Source organism: Nicotiana sylvestris, chromosome 1 (assembly GCF_000393655.2).
Source record: "Nicotiana sylvestris chromosome 1, ASM39365v2, whole genome shotgun sequence".
NCBI lineage: Eukaryota > Viridiplantae > Streptophyta > Magnoliopsida > Solanales > Solanaceae > Nicotiana > Nicotiana sylvestris.
The window spans coordinates 76,332,524-76,352,378 of NC_091057.1; the positions used below are offsets into that span (position 1 = coordinate 76,332,524).

General features: G+C 41.8%; 1 protein-coding gene across 1 annotated transcript; it reads left to right on the top strand.

Annotated features, from left to right (window-relative positions):
* Positions 1–16,110: 16,110 nt before the first annotated feature.
* Positions 16,111–18,467, top strand: LOC138871643 (uncharacterized). The gene is made up of 4 exons (XM_070149538.1): positions 16,111–16,266; positions 16,590–17,105; positions 17,184–18,080; positions 18,330–18,467. Exons 1-4 carry the CDS (start codon positions 16,111–16,113, stop codon positions 18,465–18,467), a joined length of 1,707 nt encoding a protein of 568 aa, XP_070005639.1.
* The last annotated feature ends 1,388 nt before the right edge of the window (positions 18,468–19,855 follow it).

Here is a 19,855-nt window from a genome sequence, read left to right on the forward strand (position 1 = left end):
TGTCATTTCTTCCATATTTTTGTTCCTCCACAATACTTTGACGGAAGCTACATCTTTTGTTCTCAGCTTGCGGACTTGCCGATCTAATATCGCCACTGGCACTTCTTCATATGATAGGTCCTCTGTAACTTGTACATCTTTGATAGGGATGACTCGAGAAGGGTCTCCAATACATTTTCTCAACATAGATACATGGAATACCGGGTGGACAAATTCCAATTCGGATGGCAATTCTAACTCATAAGCAACCTGTCCAATTCGTCGAAGAATTTTATACGGCCCGATATACCTTGGACTCAGCTTACCTTTCTTCCCAAAACGCATAATACCCTTCATTGGTGAGATCCTCAGGAAAACCCAATCACCAACCTCAAACTCTAGATCACGACGTCGGACATCAGAATAAGATTTTTGCCTGCTTTGTGCCGTCCTCAATCGCTCCTGTATCACTTTCACCTTCTCAATAGCTTGGTGAATCAAATCTGGCCCATATAATTCTGTTTCACCGACTTCGAACCATCCAACTGGTGATCTACATCTCCTCCCGTATAGTGCCTCGTATGGGGCCATTTTAATACTGGAATGGTAGCTATTGTTATAGGCGAATTCTATGAGTGGAAGATGATCATCCCAATTCCCCTTAAAATCTAGAACACATGCTCGTAGCATATCTTCCAGTGTCTGAATGGTACGTTCAGCCTGTCCGTCAGTCTGCGGATGAAATGCAGTGCTGAGATTTACCTGTGTGCCTAAACCCTTCTGGAAAGACCTCCAAAAGTTAGCCGTAAATTGAGCTCCTCGGTCTGATATAATAGATATGGGCACACCATGAAGCCTAACAATCTCCTTGATATACAACTTCGCATAATCTTCAGCCGTGTAAGTTGTCTTCACTGGCAGAAAATGGGCACATTTTGTAAGTCGATCAATTATCACCCAGATGGAGTCAAACTTATGATAAGAGCGAGGTAATCCAATAATGAAGTCCATATTAATCACCTCCCACTTCCAGGTCGGAATCTCTATATTTTGAAGCAATCCACCGGGTTTCTGATGTTCTATCTTTACTTGTTGACAATTGGGACACTGGGCTACAAATTCTGCAATAGACTTCTTCATATTATCCCACCAATACTGCTCCTTGACATCATGATACATCTTTGTCGAGCCGGGATGGATGGAATATCGGGATTGATGAATCTCATTCATAATCTTCTCTCGCAACCCTGCCACATTAGGCACACACAATCGGCTCTGGTATCTCAGTGCCCCGTCTTTTCCGATCCCAAAAGCCATACTTTTACACTGTTGAATGCTTTCTCTTAATCGTACTAAGATAGGATCTTCATATTGTCGTGCTTTTACCTCGGCTACCAAAGATGATTCTGATGTATTCTGTACAGTAACACCTCCGTCATCAGAGTCTAACAATCTGATTCTCATATTGGCTAGCTGATGAAGCTCTTTAATCAACCCCCATCTACCTGCCTCAATATGTACTAAGCTTCCCATTGATTTACGGCTGAGAGCGTCTGCCACAACATTGGCTTTACCGGGATGATACAATATCTCGACGTCGTAGTCTTTCAATAATTCAAGCCACCTACGCTGCCTCAAATTCAACTCTTTCTGCTTGAAGATGTATTGTAAACTCTTGTGATCTGTGTAGATGTCAACATGGACGCCGTATAAGTAGTGCCGCCATATCTTCAAAGCATATATTACTGCAGCCAATTCCAAATCATGGGTTGGATAATTCTTTTCATGCTTCTTCAATTGTCTTGATGCATAAGCAATCACATTCCCACGCTGCATCAATACGCACCCCAAACCTATACCTGAGGCATCACAATATACCACATAACCTTCTGTTCCTTCAGGAAGAGTGAGCACTGGTGCAGATGTCAATCGATTCTTCAGCTCCTGAAAACTACGTTCACAAGTGTCAGACCACTGGAATTTGGTAGCTTTTTGTGTTAACTTAGTCAATGGTGATGATATAGAGGAAAATCCTTCTACAAACCGCCTATAATATCCTGCTAGCCCTAGGAAGCTGCGGACTTCTGATGGTGTTGTAGGTCTCGGCCAATTCTTTACTGCATCGATCTTCTGAGTGTCGACACTAATACCCTCATCAGATATCACATGGCCAAGGAATGCTACTGAGTTCAGCCAGAATTCACATTTGGAGAGCTTAGCATATAACTTACGATCCTGAAGCGTCTGTAATACTATCCGCAAGTGGCCCGCATGTTCCGCCTCCGAACGAGAATACACTAGAATGTCATCAATGAATACAATCACGAACACATCAAGATAGGGCCTGAATATAGTATTCATGAGATCCATAAAAGCTGCTGGGGCATTTGTTAGCCCGAACGACATCACCAAGAACTCAAAGTGCCCATATCTTGTCCGGAAGGCCGTCTTTGGAATATCCTTCTCCCTAACCCTCACCTGATGATACCCTGAACGTAAATCAATCTTAGAGAAATACTTGGCACCCTGGAGTTGGTCAAACAGGTCATCAATTCTTGGAAGTGGATACTTGTTCTTTATAGTAGACTTATTCAACTGTCGATAGTCGATACACATCCGTAACGACCCGTCTTTCTTCCGCACGAATAGGACTGGTGCACCCCAAGGTGAAGTGCTAGGCCTAATAAAGCCCTTATCCAGCAAGTCCTTCAACTGCACCTTCAACTCTCGCAACTCTGCCGGGGCCATTCTGTATGGAGGAATAGAGATCGGTTGAGTGTCAGGCAACACATCAATGCTAAACTCAATCTCCCTTTCAGGAGGAAGGCCTGGGAGTTCATCTGGGAAAACATCTGGGAATTCGTTGACCACAGGGATTGATTGTAAAGTAGGCGGTTTCGCCTCCGCATCCCTAACGCGAACGAGATGATAAATGTAACCTTTTGAGATCATTTTCCTTGCCTTAAGATAGGAAATAAACCTACCTTTCGGTGTAGCAATGTTCCCTTTCCATTCAATGACGGGTTCACCCAGAAATTGGAACCTAACCATCTTCGTACGACAGTCAACATTTGCATAGCATGAGGCCAACCAGTCCATTCCCATTATCACATCAAAATCAACCATTTCTAACTCAAATAAATTTGCCGAGGTTTGACGACTACAAATCATCACAGTGCAACCTCTATATACCCTTCTAGCAATCACAGAATCTCCTATCGGAGTAGATACCACGAGGGGTTTACTTATCAATTCAGGTTCAATGCCAAACTTATTAGCCACAAAGGGTGTAACATATGATAATGTAGATCCCGGATCAATCAGCGCATATACATCATAAGAAAACACAGATATAATACCTGTAACAACATCTGGAGACGACTCGAGATCCTGTCGACCTACTAGAGCATAGGTTCGATTTTGAGCACCACTCAAACTCGGCACTGCACCTCTACCCCTACCACGACCTGTCGACTGCTGAAAACCCCGTGCTGGAGGTCGAACTGATGAGGAAGAACCAGACACAGATCCAGTCGGCTGAGCCATACCATCACCTCCTCTATTAGGACAATCCCGCATCATATGGCCAGGCTGCCCGCACGAATAGCATGCATCAGAACCTCGACGACACAGTCCAAAGTGGGCCTTGCCGCACTGATCACAATGTGGTGTTGGGGGTCTCATCTGACTAGTATCCCTGTGATGTTGCGAGCCAGATGCCCGCGAACTCTGACCTGGACCAGAATAGGATCGATCATATCGAGGCCTCTGAAACTGTGGAGGAGCACTAGCTACAGGTGGCGCCGAACTCCTCGAAAACTGTGGCCTGATGCGGCCTCTGAAGTCATCAGAATACCCTGCAAATCTCGCCCTCTTATGCTGGCCTCTATCCTGCTCCCTAACTGCCCTCTGCTGGCGCTTACGATCCTCTAGGGTCTGGGCATAAGCTTGAATACGGGAAATATCCATGCCCTCCACCAAGGAGGCTGTCGTACACTCATTTATCAGATGTGGTCCCAACCCATTCACGAACATATGCACCCTATCACTCATCTCGGCCACCATATGGGGAGCATACCTTGCCAAAGAATCAAACTGCATACTGTACTCTCGTACACTCATATTACCTTGTCTAAGGTTCAAGAACTTATCAGCTCTAGCTCGTCGTATCTCAACTGGCAAGTAGTGACGAAGAAAGGCCTCAGAAAATTCCTTCCACACAGCTGGAGGAGGGTTCGGACCCCTGGATCTCTCCCAACTATCATACCAGAGAACCGCTAAATCCCATAGCCGATAAGAAGCCAACTCTACTGCCTCTGTATCACTAACATGCATAACCCGAAGTGTACGATGAACCTGGTCAATAAAAGTCTGTGGGTCCTCCTTGGGGTCTGATCCGGTAAACACTGGAGGGTCTAAATTAATAAAATCACGAACTCTTGTACTAACTGGTTTCTCAGCAGCACCTGTATTCTGCCTCTGAGCCTGAGCAGCTACCAAGCTAGTCAATAACTGCAAAGCACTCCGCATATCCTGGTCTGGAGTGCCAGACGGAGGAACTGGAGGCGCTGGGTGCCTTCTAATATCCTCTGGAGGAGATGGAGTAGATGAGGTATGAGAGGGCATCTCACTCTGAGCCTCACTTTGTCCTGCTCTGACTTGGGGCACCTGACTGGTACCCTCTCCCGCTGCTGTATCAAGCCGTCTACTAATCGTTTGCTTCCTAGTCGAAGGCATCACTGAAAAAACAAGGTGAATATTAGAGACGAACACTTACGACTCAACTCTACGCATGATCTAGATTCAGGAAGAAGGTAACAACCCTAGATGTCATGTAGCCTCCTGATTATAAATGTGGCGCGCTACACATCCATAATCAAGACTCTACTAGACACGGCTCATAGACAACCCCTAGGACAGACTTGCTCTGATACCAAGTTTGTCACGACCCAAACTGAAGGGCCATGACTAGCACCCGACCACACTTGCCGAGCACCAACGTACATTTCATCTAACCTTCATTATTATCTTTTAGGGCTGACGAGATCAATATAAATGGTAGACCTAGATCATGGACAACCAGCAATAAAATATGACGGCATGAACATACATAGCAGGGGATGACCAGACAATCAAGAAACTACATATAAGGTATGAGCTACCACGCTACTATGAAAGACTATACAACAAAAACTAGCCGACAAGGCATACCAAACTATACATGAGCCGACACCTGTCTATGAGCCTCTAAAAGAACATAAGTGTTGCAACATAGCCGGAACAGGGCCCCGACATACCCATAATGTCTATAACAAAAATTGCATACCAAGACCAAGGCAAGTCCGGAGAAGGGATCTCGCCAATCACCGCTGAACTGGACAGTCTACTGTGGTGGGGAGCTGCACCTGCCTGTCTATCAGGACCTGCAGCACGACATGCAGTGTCCACAAATAAAAGGACGTCAGTACGAATAAAGTACTGAGTATGTAAGGCAAGGAACCATAAATACGATCAGTAATGTAAGCAAGGATAGAGAATATACAACCTGTAACATCTTAGTACCTCTGAGGGCTACTTACATGAAATGCATGATACATATGTATAAATACATAAACCTTTAAAGCATTCGCCTCTGTGGGCATCATCATCATCATATCGTACCCGGCCATAATAGGCTCGGTAAAAATCGTACCCGGCCACGTGGAGCTCGGTAAAACCCAACTGATCAGTGGTTGCACAATAGGTGCCGTACCCGGCCAACTATAGCGTGGCTCGGTAGAGTAAAATAGATACATATATATAATGCATGCTCGACTCATGGAATCACATTCTAAACCTTTCGGAGTGACGTAAGGTCGGTATCCTCTGTACACGTTATTAGGACTAACTCTTCACTATGAACCTTATAAGAATCAGGAAGTACCAACAATATTGATAACATAAGAATAAGAGAAGCAACATTAACATCAATCGTTCCATAAGAGGGAAAACAATGTAAGTACTGCTAGCTTCTAAGAGTAGAGTATCTTGGAAGCTCGTTCATTACATTATGTACAATCGGAGTCGTGCAAAAGAAGGAAAGGGATAGCCTCACATACCTTGTATATACTGCCCCAATTTCAAGCTATGCAATTGTCAAAACTCCTTAGTCTACAATAAGAGAAACGATACTATCGTTATCATTTAAGCGTCATAACTATTATGTATCGACCATAACCTATTTTACGATGAAACGGACAGCACCTCCCCTATATATATGACCTCACACCATTCAAAACAGTCACCAAACAGCCCAAACAACATCAATAATAAACATATTGAGCCTCCCAAAATAGTCCACACACAGCCTAATCACTCCATACATACGACGACCACCGTAGTCGTGTCAAACAACCTGGAAATGTTACGAATAACTATCAGCCCATAACCCTACATATATATGGTGTTTCTCCACACCCTTCCTCCTCCAAAACTCCACAAGATAGTAGTAAAATACGCAGCCCAACAACAACGCAAAACAGTCCACAAAACAATAACATTACTACCAAGCCTTTCGATATATATCTCACAAGTTCTAGCTTCAATGGCTTAGCCGCAACTTGGATAATCTTAAATACATATAGAGTAAGAGGTTCCTTACCTTTATACAGAAAGAACAACTCCAATTTGACCTTAAATTTCCATGAAATATCCCTCCAATGCTGCCACAACAACAAAAAAGCGAAACTAGCGATCAATTAGTGTTTTTCGGCACTAGAATCACTTTAGAAGGCTTGAAATCACCTAGGATTGATATTAAGAACATGAGGGAGTATTTACAGAACATAAACCCTTTAAAACAACCTCCCACACGAGCTGGAACGACACAAAAATGAGCAACAACAAGAAGAACAAGAGACTTACTAGCGCCACGGAATTCCCGACACTTGATTTGTGTTATTTGCCCTTTTTGGGGTCTTGAATCTTGAGAGAACCTTGAGAGGATGTTCCTAGGGTTCTAAGGTCTGAAAATAGTGAGACGAAATGACTTAAAACGGGTTGGAGGCATCCTATATAGGTCCAAATATCTTAAACTGCCTTAGTGGGCCCCATAGAGAGGTGCTTGGCGCAGTCTCGCAAAAACGTGAATATCTCTCTACTCCGAGATCGTATCGATGAGCGGTTTAATGAGTTGGAAACTAGACTCATAGATATTTAATTTGGTTGGTATATCACCCCGTAATTCCTTGTAAATTATGAGAAAAGATTAGAAATATTTGACCTAATGTTTAAGTAAAATTATGAACCTAAGTTGCGACAACTTTTGTCGACTTTTGTTTCATAACTCGTTTGACTTCAAGACTTATGATACGGATATTATATGATTAAAATACCTTAATAAATGACCTCTTGAGTGTATTAAGCACCGCTAGATTACCTGAAAATATGAGTTACAACATCCTTGATTCGTTTAACTTCTAATACTGGTTAATCACCCTTATACACTCTTGTATCACTTAAGACCAATAGGATTGACTTCTTATCATCTCAAAGATAATTCCTTCTTGGATTTATGTTAACTAATATATGGCATGAACTAACACATGTGGATATGGGTTGTAATAACTACCTATTCTTCAGAGCGGTTAGCAGAGATTTATATCTGAGAGATTGTTCGTCTGCATGGTATTCCAGTTTCCATCATTTTAGATAAAGGTACTCAGTTTACATCACGGTTCTAGAGGGTCGTACATCATGAGTTGGGTACTCGGGTGGAGTTGAGCACAACATTTCACCCCCAGACGAATGGACAGTCTGAGCGCACTATTCAGATTCTTGAGGATATGCTCTGTGCATGTGTGATGGAATTTGGAGGTTCTTGGGATCACTTATTACCACTTGCGGAGTTTGCCTACAACAACAGTTACTAGTCCAGCATTCACATGGCACCGTATGAGGCCTTGTATGGTAGACAGTGTAGATCCCCGGTGGGTTGGTTCAAGTGGGCGAAGCTAGATTATTTGGCACGGACTTGGTTCAGGATGCTTTGGAGAAGTTTAAGGTGATCCGGGATAGACTTCACATAGCCTAGTCCAGACAGAAGAGTTACGCGGACTGGAAGGTTCGCGATGTTTCACATATGGTTGGAGAGCGGGTATTGCTTTGGGTTTCGCCTATGAAGGGCGTTATGAGATTTGGGAAGAAAGGAAAATTGAGCCCAAGGTTTGCATTGCGATGCATTGGTAAGGTTTCTTATGATCTTGCCTTACCTCCCAGCTTGGTAGGAGTTCATCTAGTATTTCATGTTTCGATACTCCGGAGGTATCATGGTGATACGTCGCACGAGTTGGATTTCAGTACCGTCCAGATGGACAAGGATCTATCTTATGTTGAGGAGCCAGTGGCTATATTGGACAGGCAGGTTTGAAAGCTGAGGTCAAAGAGTATTGCATCAGTAAGGGTTCAGTGGCGGGGTGAGGTCAGCCGGTCGAGGAGACAACTTGGGAGACCGAGTAGGATATGTGCATCCATTACCCTTATCTTTTCACCACTTCAGGTATGTCTCTATGCTCGTTCTTGGACGAACGAATGTTTTAAGAGGGAGAGGATGTAACGACCCAGCCAGTCGTTTTGAGAATTAACGCCTTGATCCCCTATTAACTACTTTCCCCATGTCTATTTCTGTTGTTGTGATTTGTCGGGATGGTTCATCTTGAGTTTCGTAGTGTTTTGAGACACTTAGTCCCTAAATGAGAGTTTAAATCTTGGAATTTGGACTGAAATTGGAACAGTGTGTAGACGGGTCCGGAATGGAATTCCGTCGATTCCGTTAGCCCCGTTGGGTGATTTCGGGCTTAGGGGCATGTCCGGATTATTGATACCCAATTTTTTCCTATATATTTTTAATATGAAAGATACTTTCAAAACAGCATGTGTATGAATGTATAAGTGTGTCCAAATATTTTATTATTTTTCCTTATTTTTTAAAGGTTTTTAAACAATTTATTCCCCTATTTTTATTCATAAAAACCCAATAATAATTCCCAAAATTATCATTTTTGGTGATTCATTTATTGGATTCTCATATTTGTACTAAAATATAGCTAAGATATTTTTGCATATTTTTACAAATTTATTTAGTATTTTTTAAAGCTAAATTGCATATAATTGCAATATTAGCCCCTTTTAAGATTTAATTGCGTTTACATTTATAAAAAATTAAGTCTAATATTTTAAAATTGATAATTATGTGTTATAAATTATTTTAGTACTTTAATTTATTTCCAGAAATCAATTTGCTATTTTTATAATTTTAAAAGGGGAAATTGGTTATTTAAATAATAGCCCAAATTCATTTTAATCATAGCCTAAATCCTACCCCAATTTTAATCCAATTTTAACAAATTCTCAACCCAATTGAACTCATCGGACCAGGCCCAAACCCAGTTTCATAAACCACCCCACTTACCCGTTTTAATCCAGGCCGTTGATTACTCAGATCAATGGCCAATAGTCGCCCTTGCCTTAATTAATTCTAAACGACCCAAAAACCCTATCATTTCTCACTTACCGTCGCCTTGGAATCCCCGTCCTCTCAAACACTCTCTGCAACACCACTCAAACCCTAGCCGCCACCACCCTAATTCGCCCTAATACATGGCCTTCCGAGGTCATCGGAGACCTGTACCAGCCTTCCCTGGCTCCTATGTGTTTGTCCTTATGGTTTCAAGGCCAGACTATGAAGAGCTATGGTCCAATCTTCGTTCGATTTTAGTTCATGGCCCTTCTCCGGTCATCTTTGACCTTTCCCCGGCCGGCCATGGTCATTCGAGTCAGATCTTTGACTCTCCTGGTTAGATCGGTAACTTTCAAAGCCTTTCTCATCTTTTCTGGGTTTTCTGAAACCCTAATCTCTAAGGTCTTTTCGATTTCGTTCAGATCCACTTTAGATCTATGCTTGCTCTAAACTATTAAGCATCTTCTCGAAGTTTCTTCAATTTTGCTTTCAAAAACGACTCTTTTTTCCGATTAGGGTTTTTTCCTATAAAGTTATTTCAAAATCTCTTCTCCAACTTTCAATATGTTTAAGATGTGCATTTTTTTGTTTAAAATCTTGCTTGACTCGTCTGTTTACCATCTTTCGAACTCGTTGTTGTTGAAAACCCTAAATTCTTGTGGGTCTCAGTCGAGTTCTAAAAGTTGTTTGTTAGATGAGTGTTAGTTTGGTTAAGTGTTGTTTGATCTATTTTTAGGGCTCGACTATTGCTGAGAACCCTGTGACTTTGGGTCTGAAACTGTTCGTTTAAATGCCTAACTCGATTTGAAGTTCCTTGTTTCAGAATCCCTTTTACTTCATGTGATTCCTCTGACTCTAGGTTTCTACTATCTTTAAAACTTGAATATGATTGAAACCCTAACTTTTCAAAAGGTTTATCTTCTGTTACTGTGAGAACTTTACATGCTTCTGATACTCTATTTTTTCTTCAATATTGATTCAATGTGACATAACCTACTTGATTAATATGCTTCGACTGTTTGCTTTAGAACTAGCTTATTTTTTCCACTATTGCATGTTTGCGGTTATCTCTTTTGTTTGGCCTTGCATGTTTGATGAACCTGTTCACTTTATTTATATGCTGAAATTTCTTCCTTGATTAATCTTCACCTTGTGACTAATTTCTAAAGTTTTCCTTTTATGAACTCTGATTTCACTCGCCCGTTCAAAATTGATTGATTCTTTTCCCTCTATTGTAATTACCTTGCTGAATCGACTTCCAAAATAAGTATATTATGTACTTAGACTTGATTACTTACTAGATTCTTGTACTACTTCTTTTATGGAAATAATCAATCTGTATCTAAACTGATCTCTTTCCTTATTTGAATCTGTTAAACAATGATTCCTTAATTAAAGGGAATCACTCGTGTAATTGATTCTGACCTATGATTGTTTCCATGTTTCTATCTCATTATTTTTCCTTTACTCGTTTTCAAAAAACTATAAATACATTGTGCCCCCCTTCTTTCAAAGACACGAACCAATTGAGTTCAAAAACACACACTTCACTCAAACTCTCTCTCTCTCTCTTTTCTCTGTTACTACTTGTGTTGCTACCTTGTCTAGCCGGCTGAAAGCCAAGGCTAGGCTGTGGGAAACTTGCCTACTTTTTCTTTCTGCATTTCCTTTCTTTACTGGTATGTCCTAACTACTCTTCCAGCATCAACAACAACATATTTCTTTACTAATTCTTTCACTCTTACTAGTTTCCTGGTTATGTTAAATTGAGTTTCATTATCAAGCATGCTATGATCTACCCTTTCCTTTTTCTGAAATAATGTTTTCTCATGTATGAACCCCAATACCCCATACCCCCTATGTGTTTGTATATTGGTTTGAGGGCATGTCAGCATCATACATTGTTGTGCATGACCTAAACCTGACCCTCCCTGGGTCATATGTTCCACATCCCCTATGTGTTTGGTATCTTTGGTTGGTTTGGGGCATGACAACATTGAACATTGCTGTGCATGACCCAAACCTGATTCCCTGGGATCATAACCTCCATATCCCCTCTATATGTTGTGTGTTCTGGTTGGTTTATAGGCATGATAGCACCATTTATTACTGTGTGTGCCCAAACCTAGTCCCTGTTTAAGAATATATGCTCCTTGAAATGTATTTCCCAAACCCCTGACCCTTTTGTGCAATTGTTGATTCTGTGATTTTACCTTTACTGCTACTATTTTCAACTCACCCCTCTCCCCTCTCCATTCTCAACTCAGTTCTAAATCTTTACTCCTGCACTTCCACCATATTCTTAGACTTAAGTTCTGCCCCTCTTGTGTGAGCCTTGCCTTGGGACCCGTGAGCTCCCTCTGAACTTGGACTCATAAGGGATGGCCCTTCCACACTGTACTCATCTTTATTTGGTTATGCAACTTGGGTGTGAGCACTACCCGGGGTCCTTTTGAGACCCTTAGGAAACTTTGACACACTCAAGTCTGAGAAAGGCTTTGAAACAATGGCACTTGAGGTGGTTTATTCCATAACTCAGAGAGGAAGTCAAGAATCAGGTTTCCTCTGGTTTTAACTTTTCTTTTGTGCTTCCTTGATGTAATTCATTATCTAGTCTGTAATAATTTTGTAATAAACATTCGGGGGCTTGGCTAGTGAAAGGGGCTGGGTAATTATGCATGCTCAAGGGTAGATATCACGTCTATAGGATCTAAAATTCTGCATGTTAAATTCTTCAATTTAGATATCATCTGTTGTTCTGCATGTTTAATTCTGCATCTAGATACCATGTCTATATGATCAAATTTCACTAAAATTCCTGAATGTTCTACATTTAGATAATATGCCTACAGGACCTAAATTCTGCATATTGAATTCCGCATTTAGAGAACCTATCTATAGGACTTGTCTTAATTTCTGCATTACCACACTTAAACACCATGCTTAGGAACTAACGGGCTAAAATCAGATATCATTTTCAGTACCCCCTTTCGTAGAAATCATGCCTATAGGGATATTGCATGCTTCAATTCACGCTCGACTAGATATCACGTCTATAGGAATTAAAATGAGCAACACTAGATATCCTGCCGATAGGATCTGAAGCCAATTTAAAATCAGTTTGACTCTGAATTAGTTTTAAACCACCTTACTCTTTACTTTAACGCGGTTTAGAAAGCATGCCTACAGGATCCAAATCGTTCGTCTTCAATTGTTACTATTTCGCTTCATTCTGAATAGATACCATGTCTATAGGATCTCTCCTAAACGCTTAGGCAAGCCTTAGGTGATAACAACCAAAGAATTGAATCCGCCTTTGTTAATTGCTACAACTAGCAGGCAGGCCTGATACGAACTTGTTATCTGAGTTATATAATAAACTGGTTTGCCTCAATAATTGAAATTTCCCTTACCTTAGTATGTTAAAGTCAGACCTTAGATGTATGTTTAAGTCATTCTATTTATGTGCTTTGTTTGAGGAGGTATACATGAGCCTCTTATTTGTTATATGTTTCCCCTAATGTGCAGCCCTATATGTTTTGTATGTCACCTTAGCTTTTTCTCCTTTAAAACCTAAAATCAGCCTAATATCCCTCCCCTTTAGGAATAGTAGTCCTAAAAATCTTCGGGACTGATAGGAAGGGACAGGTAGTAGCATGCAATAAACATCGAAACCAATCCGCGCTTTAATACTTTAACGGGGTGGGAAGGATAGATATGGATATGATGATCGGTGCGCTAATGCCACGTGTATCCCCTCTTCTGAGGAGTGTCATACCGGGTATCGCATTGATCTGATCCATAGTATAAATAAACCTAGGACCCCCCCCCCTTCCTATTTTATATTTTCAAGTATTTGTAGAAATTATAACCCTTCTCAAAATTCGCCTTTAATTGTTTTCAAACTCTTATGTGTTTAAACTTAAATCCCCTACTATTTGAGCCTATATTTGTCTATTAAATTGTACAAATTCACAATAAACTATATGGCCGGGAACCATACTAGTGGATCCTGAGGGGTGCCTAATACCTTCCCCTTAGGATAGTTTCAAGCCCTTACACGTTCTCTGGTTATCAAACAAGCTTAGGAGTAGATCTTATAGGTGTCTTAATGCACCTTAAATCATTAGGTGGTGGCTCTTCAAAATGCAAAACCCAGTTCCCAAAAAGAATGAGTTGTCCCATACTAAATGTCACAAACCCGATCTCTCGATTGCATAAGAAGGAAAAAAGGGGGCGCAACAGCATGGCGACTCTGCTGGGGATATTTAGGCTTTTACCATTTCAGACTGTTATTGTGAATTTATACCTCTTTATGTTGTTTAATTCCTTTAAGCATTCAATTTCCTTTTCAACTGCAAAACTGACTTGTCTTCTTTGTTTCTTTCCTTTACTATTTCTTTAAATTATGAAATTGTTGTATTTACTGCTTTCTTAATGTGCAAATACATGTAAACATGCTTTTAATTATTGCTTATCCATGCTCAACATCATACTCCATTTGTGCCAAACAAAATACCATAGCAACGCTTATAATGAGTGGTTGCACTCTTCCTATATTATTACCCCCTAAATCCGAAAAAGACATATTTGCAGTAAAACCAGTCGATCAGTGGTGCACTCGACGGTTCCGCGCCTTTCCCCATTGAGTTGTCTGCTCAAGGGTACCAGTCTAAAACCCCATAGAAACCTTACTCTATTAAACTGTGCACGCATCATAGTCAAACCTAGCCGGGTCAGTTATGTTGTCCACATAATAACCCTTTAAGATAGCCTTGACCCAAGTCCACTAGGTTTCCCTGAACCCAAATGGACGTCACCATGTTATGTGCATTTATTTGGAGAACTAAATGCTTCATGCTAATTGTTGGTATTAAATACTCGAGTCTGGTGGGGGTATGGTCTTAACCCTTTTATTTTGCAGAAAATGGAGAACGAGGTCCCCAGCTTCAGTATGGTTAGCACACCCTCACTCTTGCTAGACTGATGGAGGAGTCTTCCATCAAGTGACCAAATCAATGAATGGAAAGAGAGGGTCACCAAAGCTAGCGAAAAGTTGGAATATCTAGAATACAGTCTACTGGAATTGGAAGGAAAAGTGAGGAAGAGAGTCACCGACTGCCAAAACACTGAGGGAAATGAAGGAGAACACCTGGCAAAGGCATTTTTACTGGTGAACCTACGTGAATTGGAGGATTGGATTAACGAGAGCATTTAATCTGGGGAAGGTCCTTCTGGGACCAAATAGATAGGAGTTTTTCCTTTTGCTCTATAAAATGTAATAAGGCCAATGGCCATTAGTGATTTTCATTTCCTGTTTACTTAGTGTCAATTTGGGATTTGTCTATCTTTATCAATAAAATGAGGCATTTATCATCCTAAGTTCTTCAAATCAATTTGTTGCTAGGCCTACCTCGGGCACAAAGAGGTTCCAAATTAGGACACATTTTACATTCCGCACTATGTGTTTAAATATTGCAACACTTTTTATAATCCTCACTAACTTGGTTACCTTTTTGTTTTTACTTTTTTTATTATTCCCCTCCCCAAAGGTTAGTTCGTGCACTCTGGCAACATTATCCTATTCCACAATATCCAAGGGCCCTCCACCCACTCCTCCTCTTAGTCCTGTCAAAAACAAGAACAAAGGGAAGATGGAAGATTTGAACAACGTCAGAAAGGAGAACTCAACTGAACGGGTAGAGGTCACTCATGGTCATGGAACTCAGGTTCCTAAGGAAAATGCATCCCAACTCGAACAAAAACTATTTAAATTCCAAAAAGAACTTGATCAGGTTCGGAATCTGGCAAGTCTGTCATTTTCCCTCACCACTCCAGATATCAATTTCCCAAATGCTCAGAACCCTATACCTCCACAGAATATCCCAAAGCAATAGAACCATCCCGCTCCTCACCATCACTACAACACCTGCCATACCTCAAACAACACCCCGTTACTCATCGAAGAACTCCAAAACTCCACAAATGACCACTTTCATACCCACCATAACACCCCTATCTACGTGGAGACCGTGCCACACTCCACCCAACCCATCTCAAGCACACCCAAGTCTGATGATAAGGACTTGCTCATCAAGAACCTGGCCGAAGAACTTTAAAGATTGACTAGCCGAATTCAAGGCATCGAAGGAAGCAAGGGAATTGAAGGGTTGAACAATGAAGATCTTTGCATACAGTCCGACACTGAACTTCTCGAGGAGTACAAACTTCCAAAGTTCGAAATGTTTGATGGTACAGGGGATCTAAGGGTCCATTTGAGAATGTACTGTGACAAGCTAGTTGGAGTAGGGAAAGATGAGCGAATCCGCATGAAGCTTTTCATGAGGAGTTTGAAAGGAGATGTTTTGTCTTGGTACATTAGCCAAGATCCAAAGAAGTGGTCAAACTGGGTAGGCATGGCATCCGACTTTATGGACAGGTTCAGGTTTAACATAGAGAATGCTCCAGACGTGTTCTATATTCAAAATCTAAAGAAGAAGCCCACAGAAACATTTCACGAGTATGCTACTCGCTGGAGGTCCGAAGCTGCTAAGGTCAGACATGCCTTAGAAGAGGAACAGATGAACAAATTCTTTATTCGGGCTCAGGACCCGCAGTATTATGAAAGATTAATGATGATTGAGAGCCACAAATTTTTTGATATTATCAAGCTAAGTGAAATGATTGAAGAGGGCATCAAAAGCAGTATGGTTACAAACTTCGAGGCCTTGCAAGCTACAAATAAGGCCTTACAGTCCGGTGGTGTGTCCAAGAAAATGGATGTGGTGGCTGTAATGGTTGCACAGAGAAACAAATCTCCTATCAAATACCAACTTACCCAATACCTCCACTCACATATCAACCAACTCCGAACTACCAAGCACCATCACCCGCATACCAAGCTCCACCACCCACTTATCAATCACCTCTGCCTCCAACATACCAGCCCACTTTGCCCAGATATTCCCAGCCCGCACATGTCTACCAAACCTACAATACTCAACCATCCCACTATCAATCACCTCCTGCACGCCAAAATTTCCCTAAACCTCGACCAAATTTTGATCGCAGACCCCCAAAACAATATATAGCTATTGTTGAACCTATTAACCAGTTGTACGAGAGACTCAAAACTGTTGGTTATGTTACCCCTATCCCTGCTGCAACCCCTGAGAACCCTTCCCAGTGGGTTAACCCAAACAAATCTTATGCCCACCACTCCGGCATGAAGGGGCACACTATCAATGAATGTCGTTATTTGAAAGATAAGATCCAGTCTTTGATAGATAACAAGATTATTATGGCAAAAGAACCCGCTCTGAATGTCCACAATAACCTCCTGCCAGACCATAAGGGTGGAGGCGTTCACATGATTGAAATAGAGGATGAGTGGTATCCCGAGGGATCAATCGGGTTAATTGCGGAAGGAGATGACCCAAAGAAGCCAATAGTTACTCTTAATCCGATCATAGTCAAAATTCAACCATTTGGGGACGTTGAGGAAAATATGTCTGTGCCGCTTGAATTTGAAGCAACGTCATCCATTAAGACACCAGTGCCAATTGAGGTTGAATTCGTGTCTCCGACAAATGCACTCACATCGTTTGAAGTTGCAGTCTTGCTGCCCAAGGCACATGCTCCGTTCGGAGTAAGGATAGCCACGCCGATCGCAATGGCGATGTCGACCATGACACCATTTCATACAAAGGCTGTACCCTGGGACTATACAGCTGATGCAAGGAGGAAAGGCAAGGTCAGGTTCGAAGAGACTGTTGTTGCACAGGGTATGATGAGAACTGGTAGGGTTTACACCCCGGAACACCTAGCCGAGTCAAGCAAGCTGGCCTCCAATCGGCCACCCCTCATTGAGACAGGTCCGGACGATCTTTGGAGGAAGATACAGTCCAAGGAATATTCGGTCATCGACCAGTTAAACAAGACACTAGCACAAATCTCCATTCTCTCTTTGCTGCAAAATTCTGAGGCACACAAGAATGCTCTGTTAAAGGTGCTAACTGAGGCATGCGTACCAAGCAACATCACTGGCAGAGAAATGGCTAACATGGTAGGACAAGTATTGGAGAGCCATAAGATCACTTTTCATGAGGACGAGCTACCACCTGAAGGGTTGGGACACAACAAAGCACTACACATCACTGTGCAATGTGAGGACTACTTCATTACCAGGATCCTGATCGACGGGGGTTCCAGTCTCAATATTTGTCCACTGGTAACACTCAAGAAGTTGGGTAAGGTACTGAACGAGATAAAGGACGGAGCCATCAATGTGAAAACTTTCGATGGTTCTCAAAGGTCCACCATTGGGGAGATTAGTCTATGCTTGCAAATGGGGCCAACATGGTTAGACTTTGATTTCCAGGTGATAGACGTGCCAGCATCTTACAATCTGCTGTTGGGTCGGCGATGGATCCATGTCGTTGGGGCCGTAGCATCGACACTACATCAGGCAGTAAAATTCGAATGGAATCATCAAGAGGTGATCATTCACGGCGACATGAGCAACCCTATATACAGTCGCCAGACCATTCTAGCAATCGAAGGGAGAAGGAAGCTAGGTGGAGAGACTTACCATCATATTGAACGGGTAAATACTGTTGACAAAGACAAGTGGTGGGATAACAAGATCGAGAGTATACTGAATTGGAGTGGGTACGAACCTGGCAAGGGGCTCAGCAAGAATCTCCAAGGAATCGCTAAGCCCATAAAGCTCAAGAAATATGGCACTACTTTCGGTCTGGGATATAAGTACACCTGGGAAGAATTCAACAACTGGTCACCACCCTGGCGCGGTCCTTATTATCCACTGGAGCAGCCAATACCGTATTTGGAGCAGACTTTCCAACAGGCTCACATTTTTTATGGGTCAGAAGAAGAAGAAACGCTTACGGCGGTGAAGAACTTGTTCCTAGAAGACAATGACATGGACTATTGTGTTGTTCTCGAGGAGGAGGGGAGGAAGGCCATTCCATAAAGACTGTGAGCAGAGGGGCACACCTCAATAATTGGACTATCAGGACAACCAGAGCCCAACGAGCCTCGGGGTAGCAAGGCTAAAACAAGCATCATGAACTATTTTTTTACTAATGATTTTCTTTTTGCATTCTTATTCCCGCAGTAAGATCTCCAATGTTCAAAACAGTTATGCAATTTATCAAAGCATTTTGGCTTTTCTTATGAATCAACACTCATTATTATTTTTCTCTCATTACTCTACTTATACAACATTACTATTACTTATCTTGATAAACCAATGAATGTGACATGCAATGAGACAACGTAACAAACGGACATTGATTCAGAAGAGGATGAAATACCAGATGAGGTCGTCAAGAAGTTGAGAACTTTAAGAACAGACCTAAGTCCAACCTGGACGAGACAGAAATTGTTAACCTGGGAGATGCAGAAAACGTCAAGGAAACATGAATCAGCGTTCACTTATCACGATCAGAAAAGAAGGAATACACAGAATTTCTAAGGGAATACGAGGATATATTCGCCTGGTTGTATGATGACATGACTGGTCTAAGTACGTCTATTGTGGCTCACAAACTGCCAACCGATCCGACATGTCCGTCGGTGAATCAAAAGCTCAGAAAGTTCAAGCCTGATATGAGTTTGAAAATCAAGGAAGAAGTTACTAAGCAAGTCAAAGATAAGGTTCTCAGGGTAGTAGAATACCCGACATGGTTAGCCAACATCATGACAATGCCAAAGATGGATGGGAAGGTCAGAGTCTATGTCGACTATCGGGATCTCAACCGGGCCAGTCCGAAAGATGACTTCCTTTTGCTGAATATACACATCCTGATTGACAATTGTGCCAAGCATGAGCTGCAGTCATTTGTAGATTGTTTCGTTGGTTATCATTAGATCTGGATGGATGAAGAAGATGATGAGTCTTTCATAGTAGAGGAATCCTGTATAGGAGGACTCCTGATTTGGGATTACTAAGTTGTGTCGATGCAAAGGAAGTATCCAAGCTACTAGAGGAAATTCATGTTGGGACCTGTGGTCCATATATGAATGGTTTTTTCTTAGAAAAGAAGATACTCTGTGCTGGTTACTTTTGGATGACTATGGAAACGGACTGCATCCAATATGTCCAGAAATGCCACCGTTGTCAGATACATGCAGACAAGATAAAGGTACCTCCAAATGAGCTTAATGCAACAAACTCACCATGGTCGTTCGCCGCCTAGGGAATGGATGTTATTGGACCAATCGAGCCTGCCGCTTCCAACGGGCACAGGTTTATCCAAGTAGCAATCTATTATTTCACCAAATGGGTCGAAGCAGCATCTTACAGAGCAGTAACTAAGAAAGTCATGGCAGACTTTGTCCGCGAACGCCTTGTTTGTG

What these genes read in the sequence shown, in the direction of transcription:
- LOC138871643 (XM_070149538.1), top strand. Translation starts at nt 16,111, where the DNA reads ATGATTGAGAGCCACAAATTTTTTGATATTATCAAGCTAAGTGAAATG. An exon ending in AGAAAATGGATGTGGTGGCT is followed by an intron (nt 16,267 to 16,589) that starts GTAATGGTTGCA and finishes CCTATTAACCAG; the next exon opens with TTGTACGAGAGACTCAAAAC. An exon ending in TTGCAGTCTTGCTGCCCAAG is followed by an intron (nt 17,106 to 17,183) that starts GCACATGCTCCG and finishes TTTCATACAAAG; the next exon opens with GCTGTACCCTGGGACTATAC.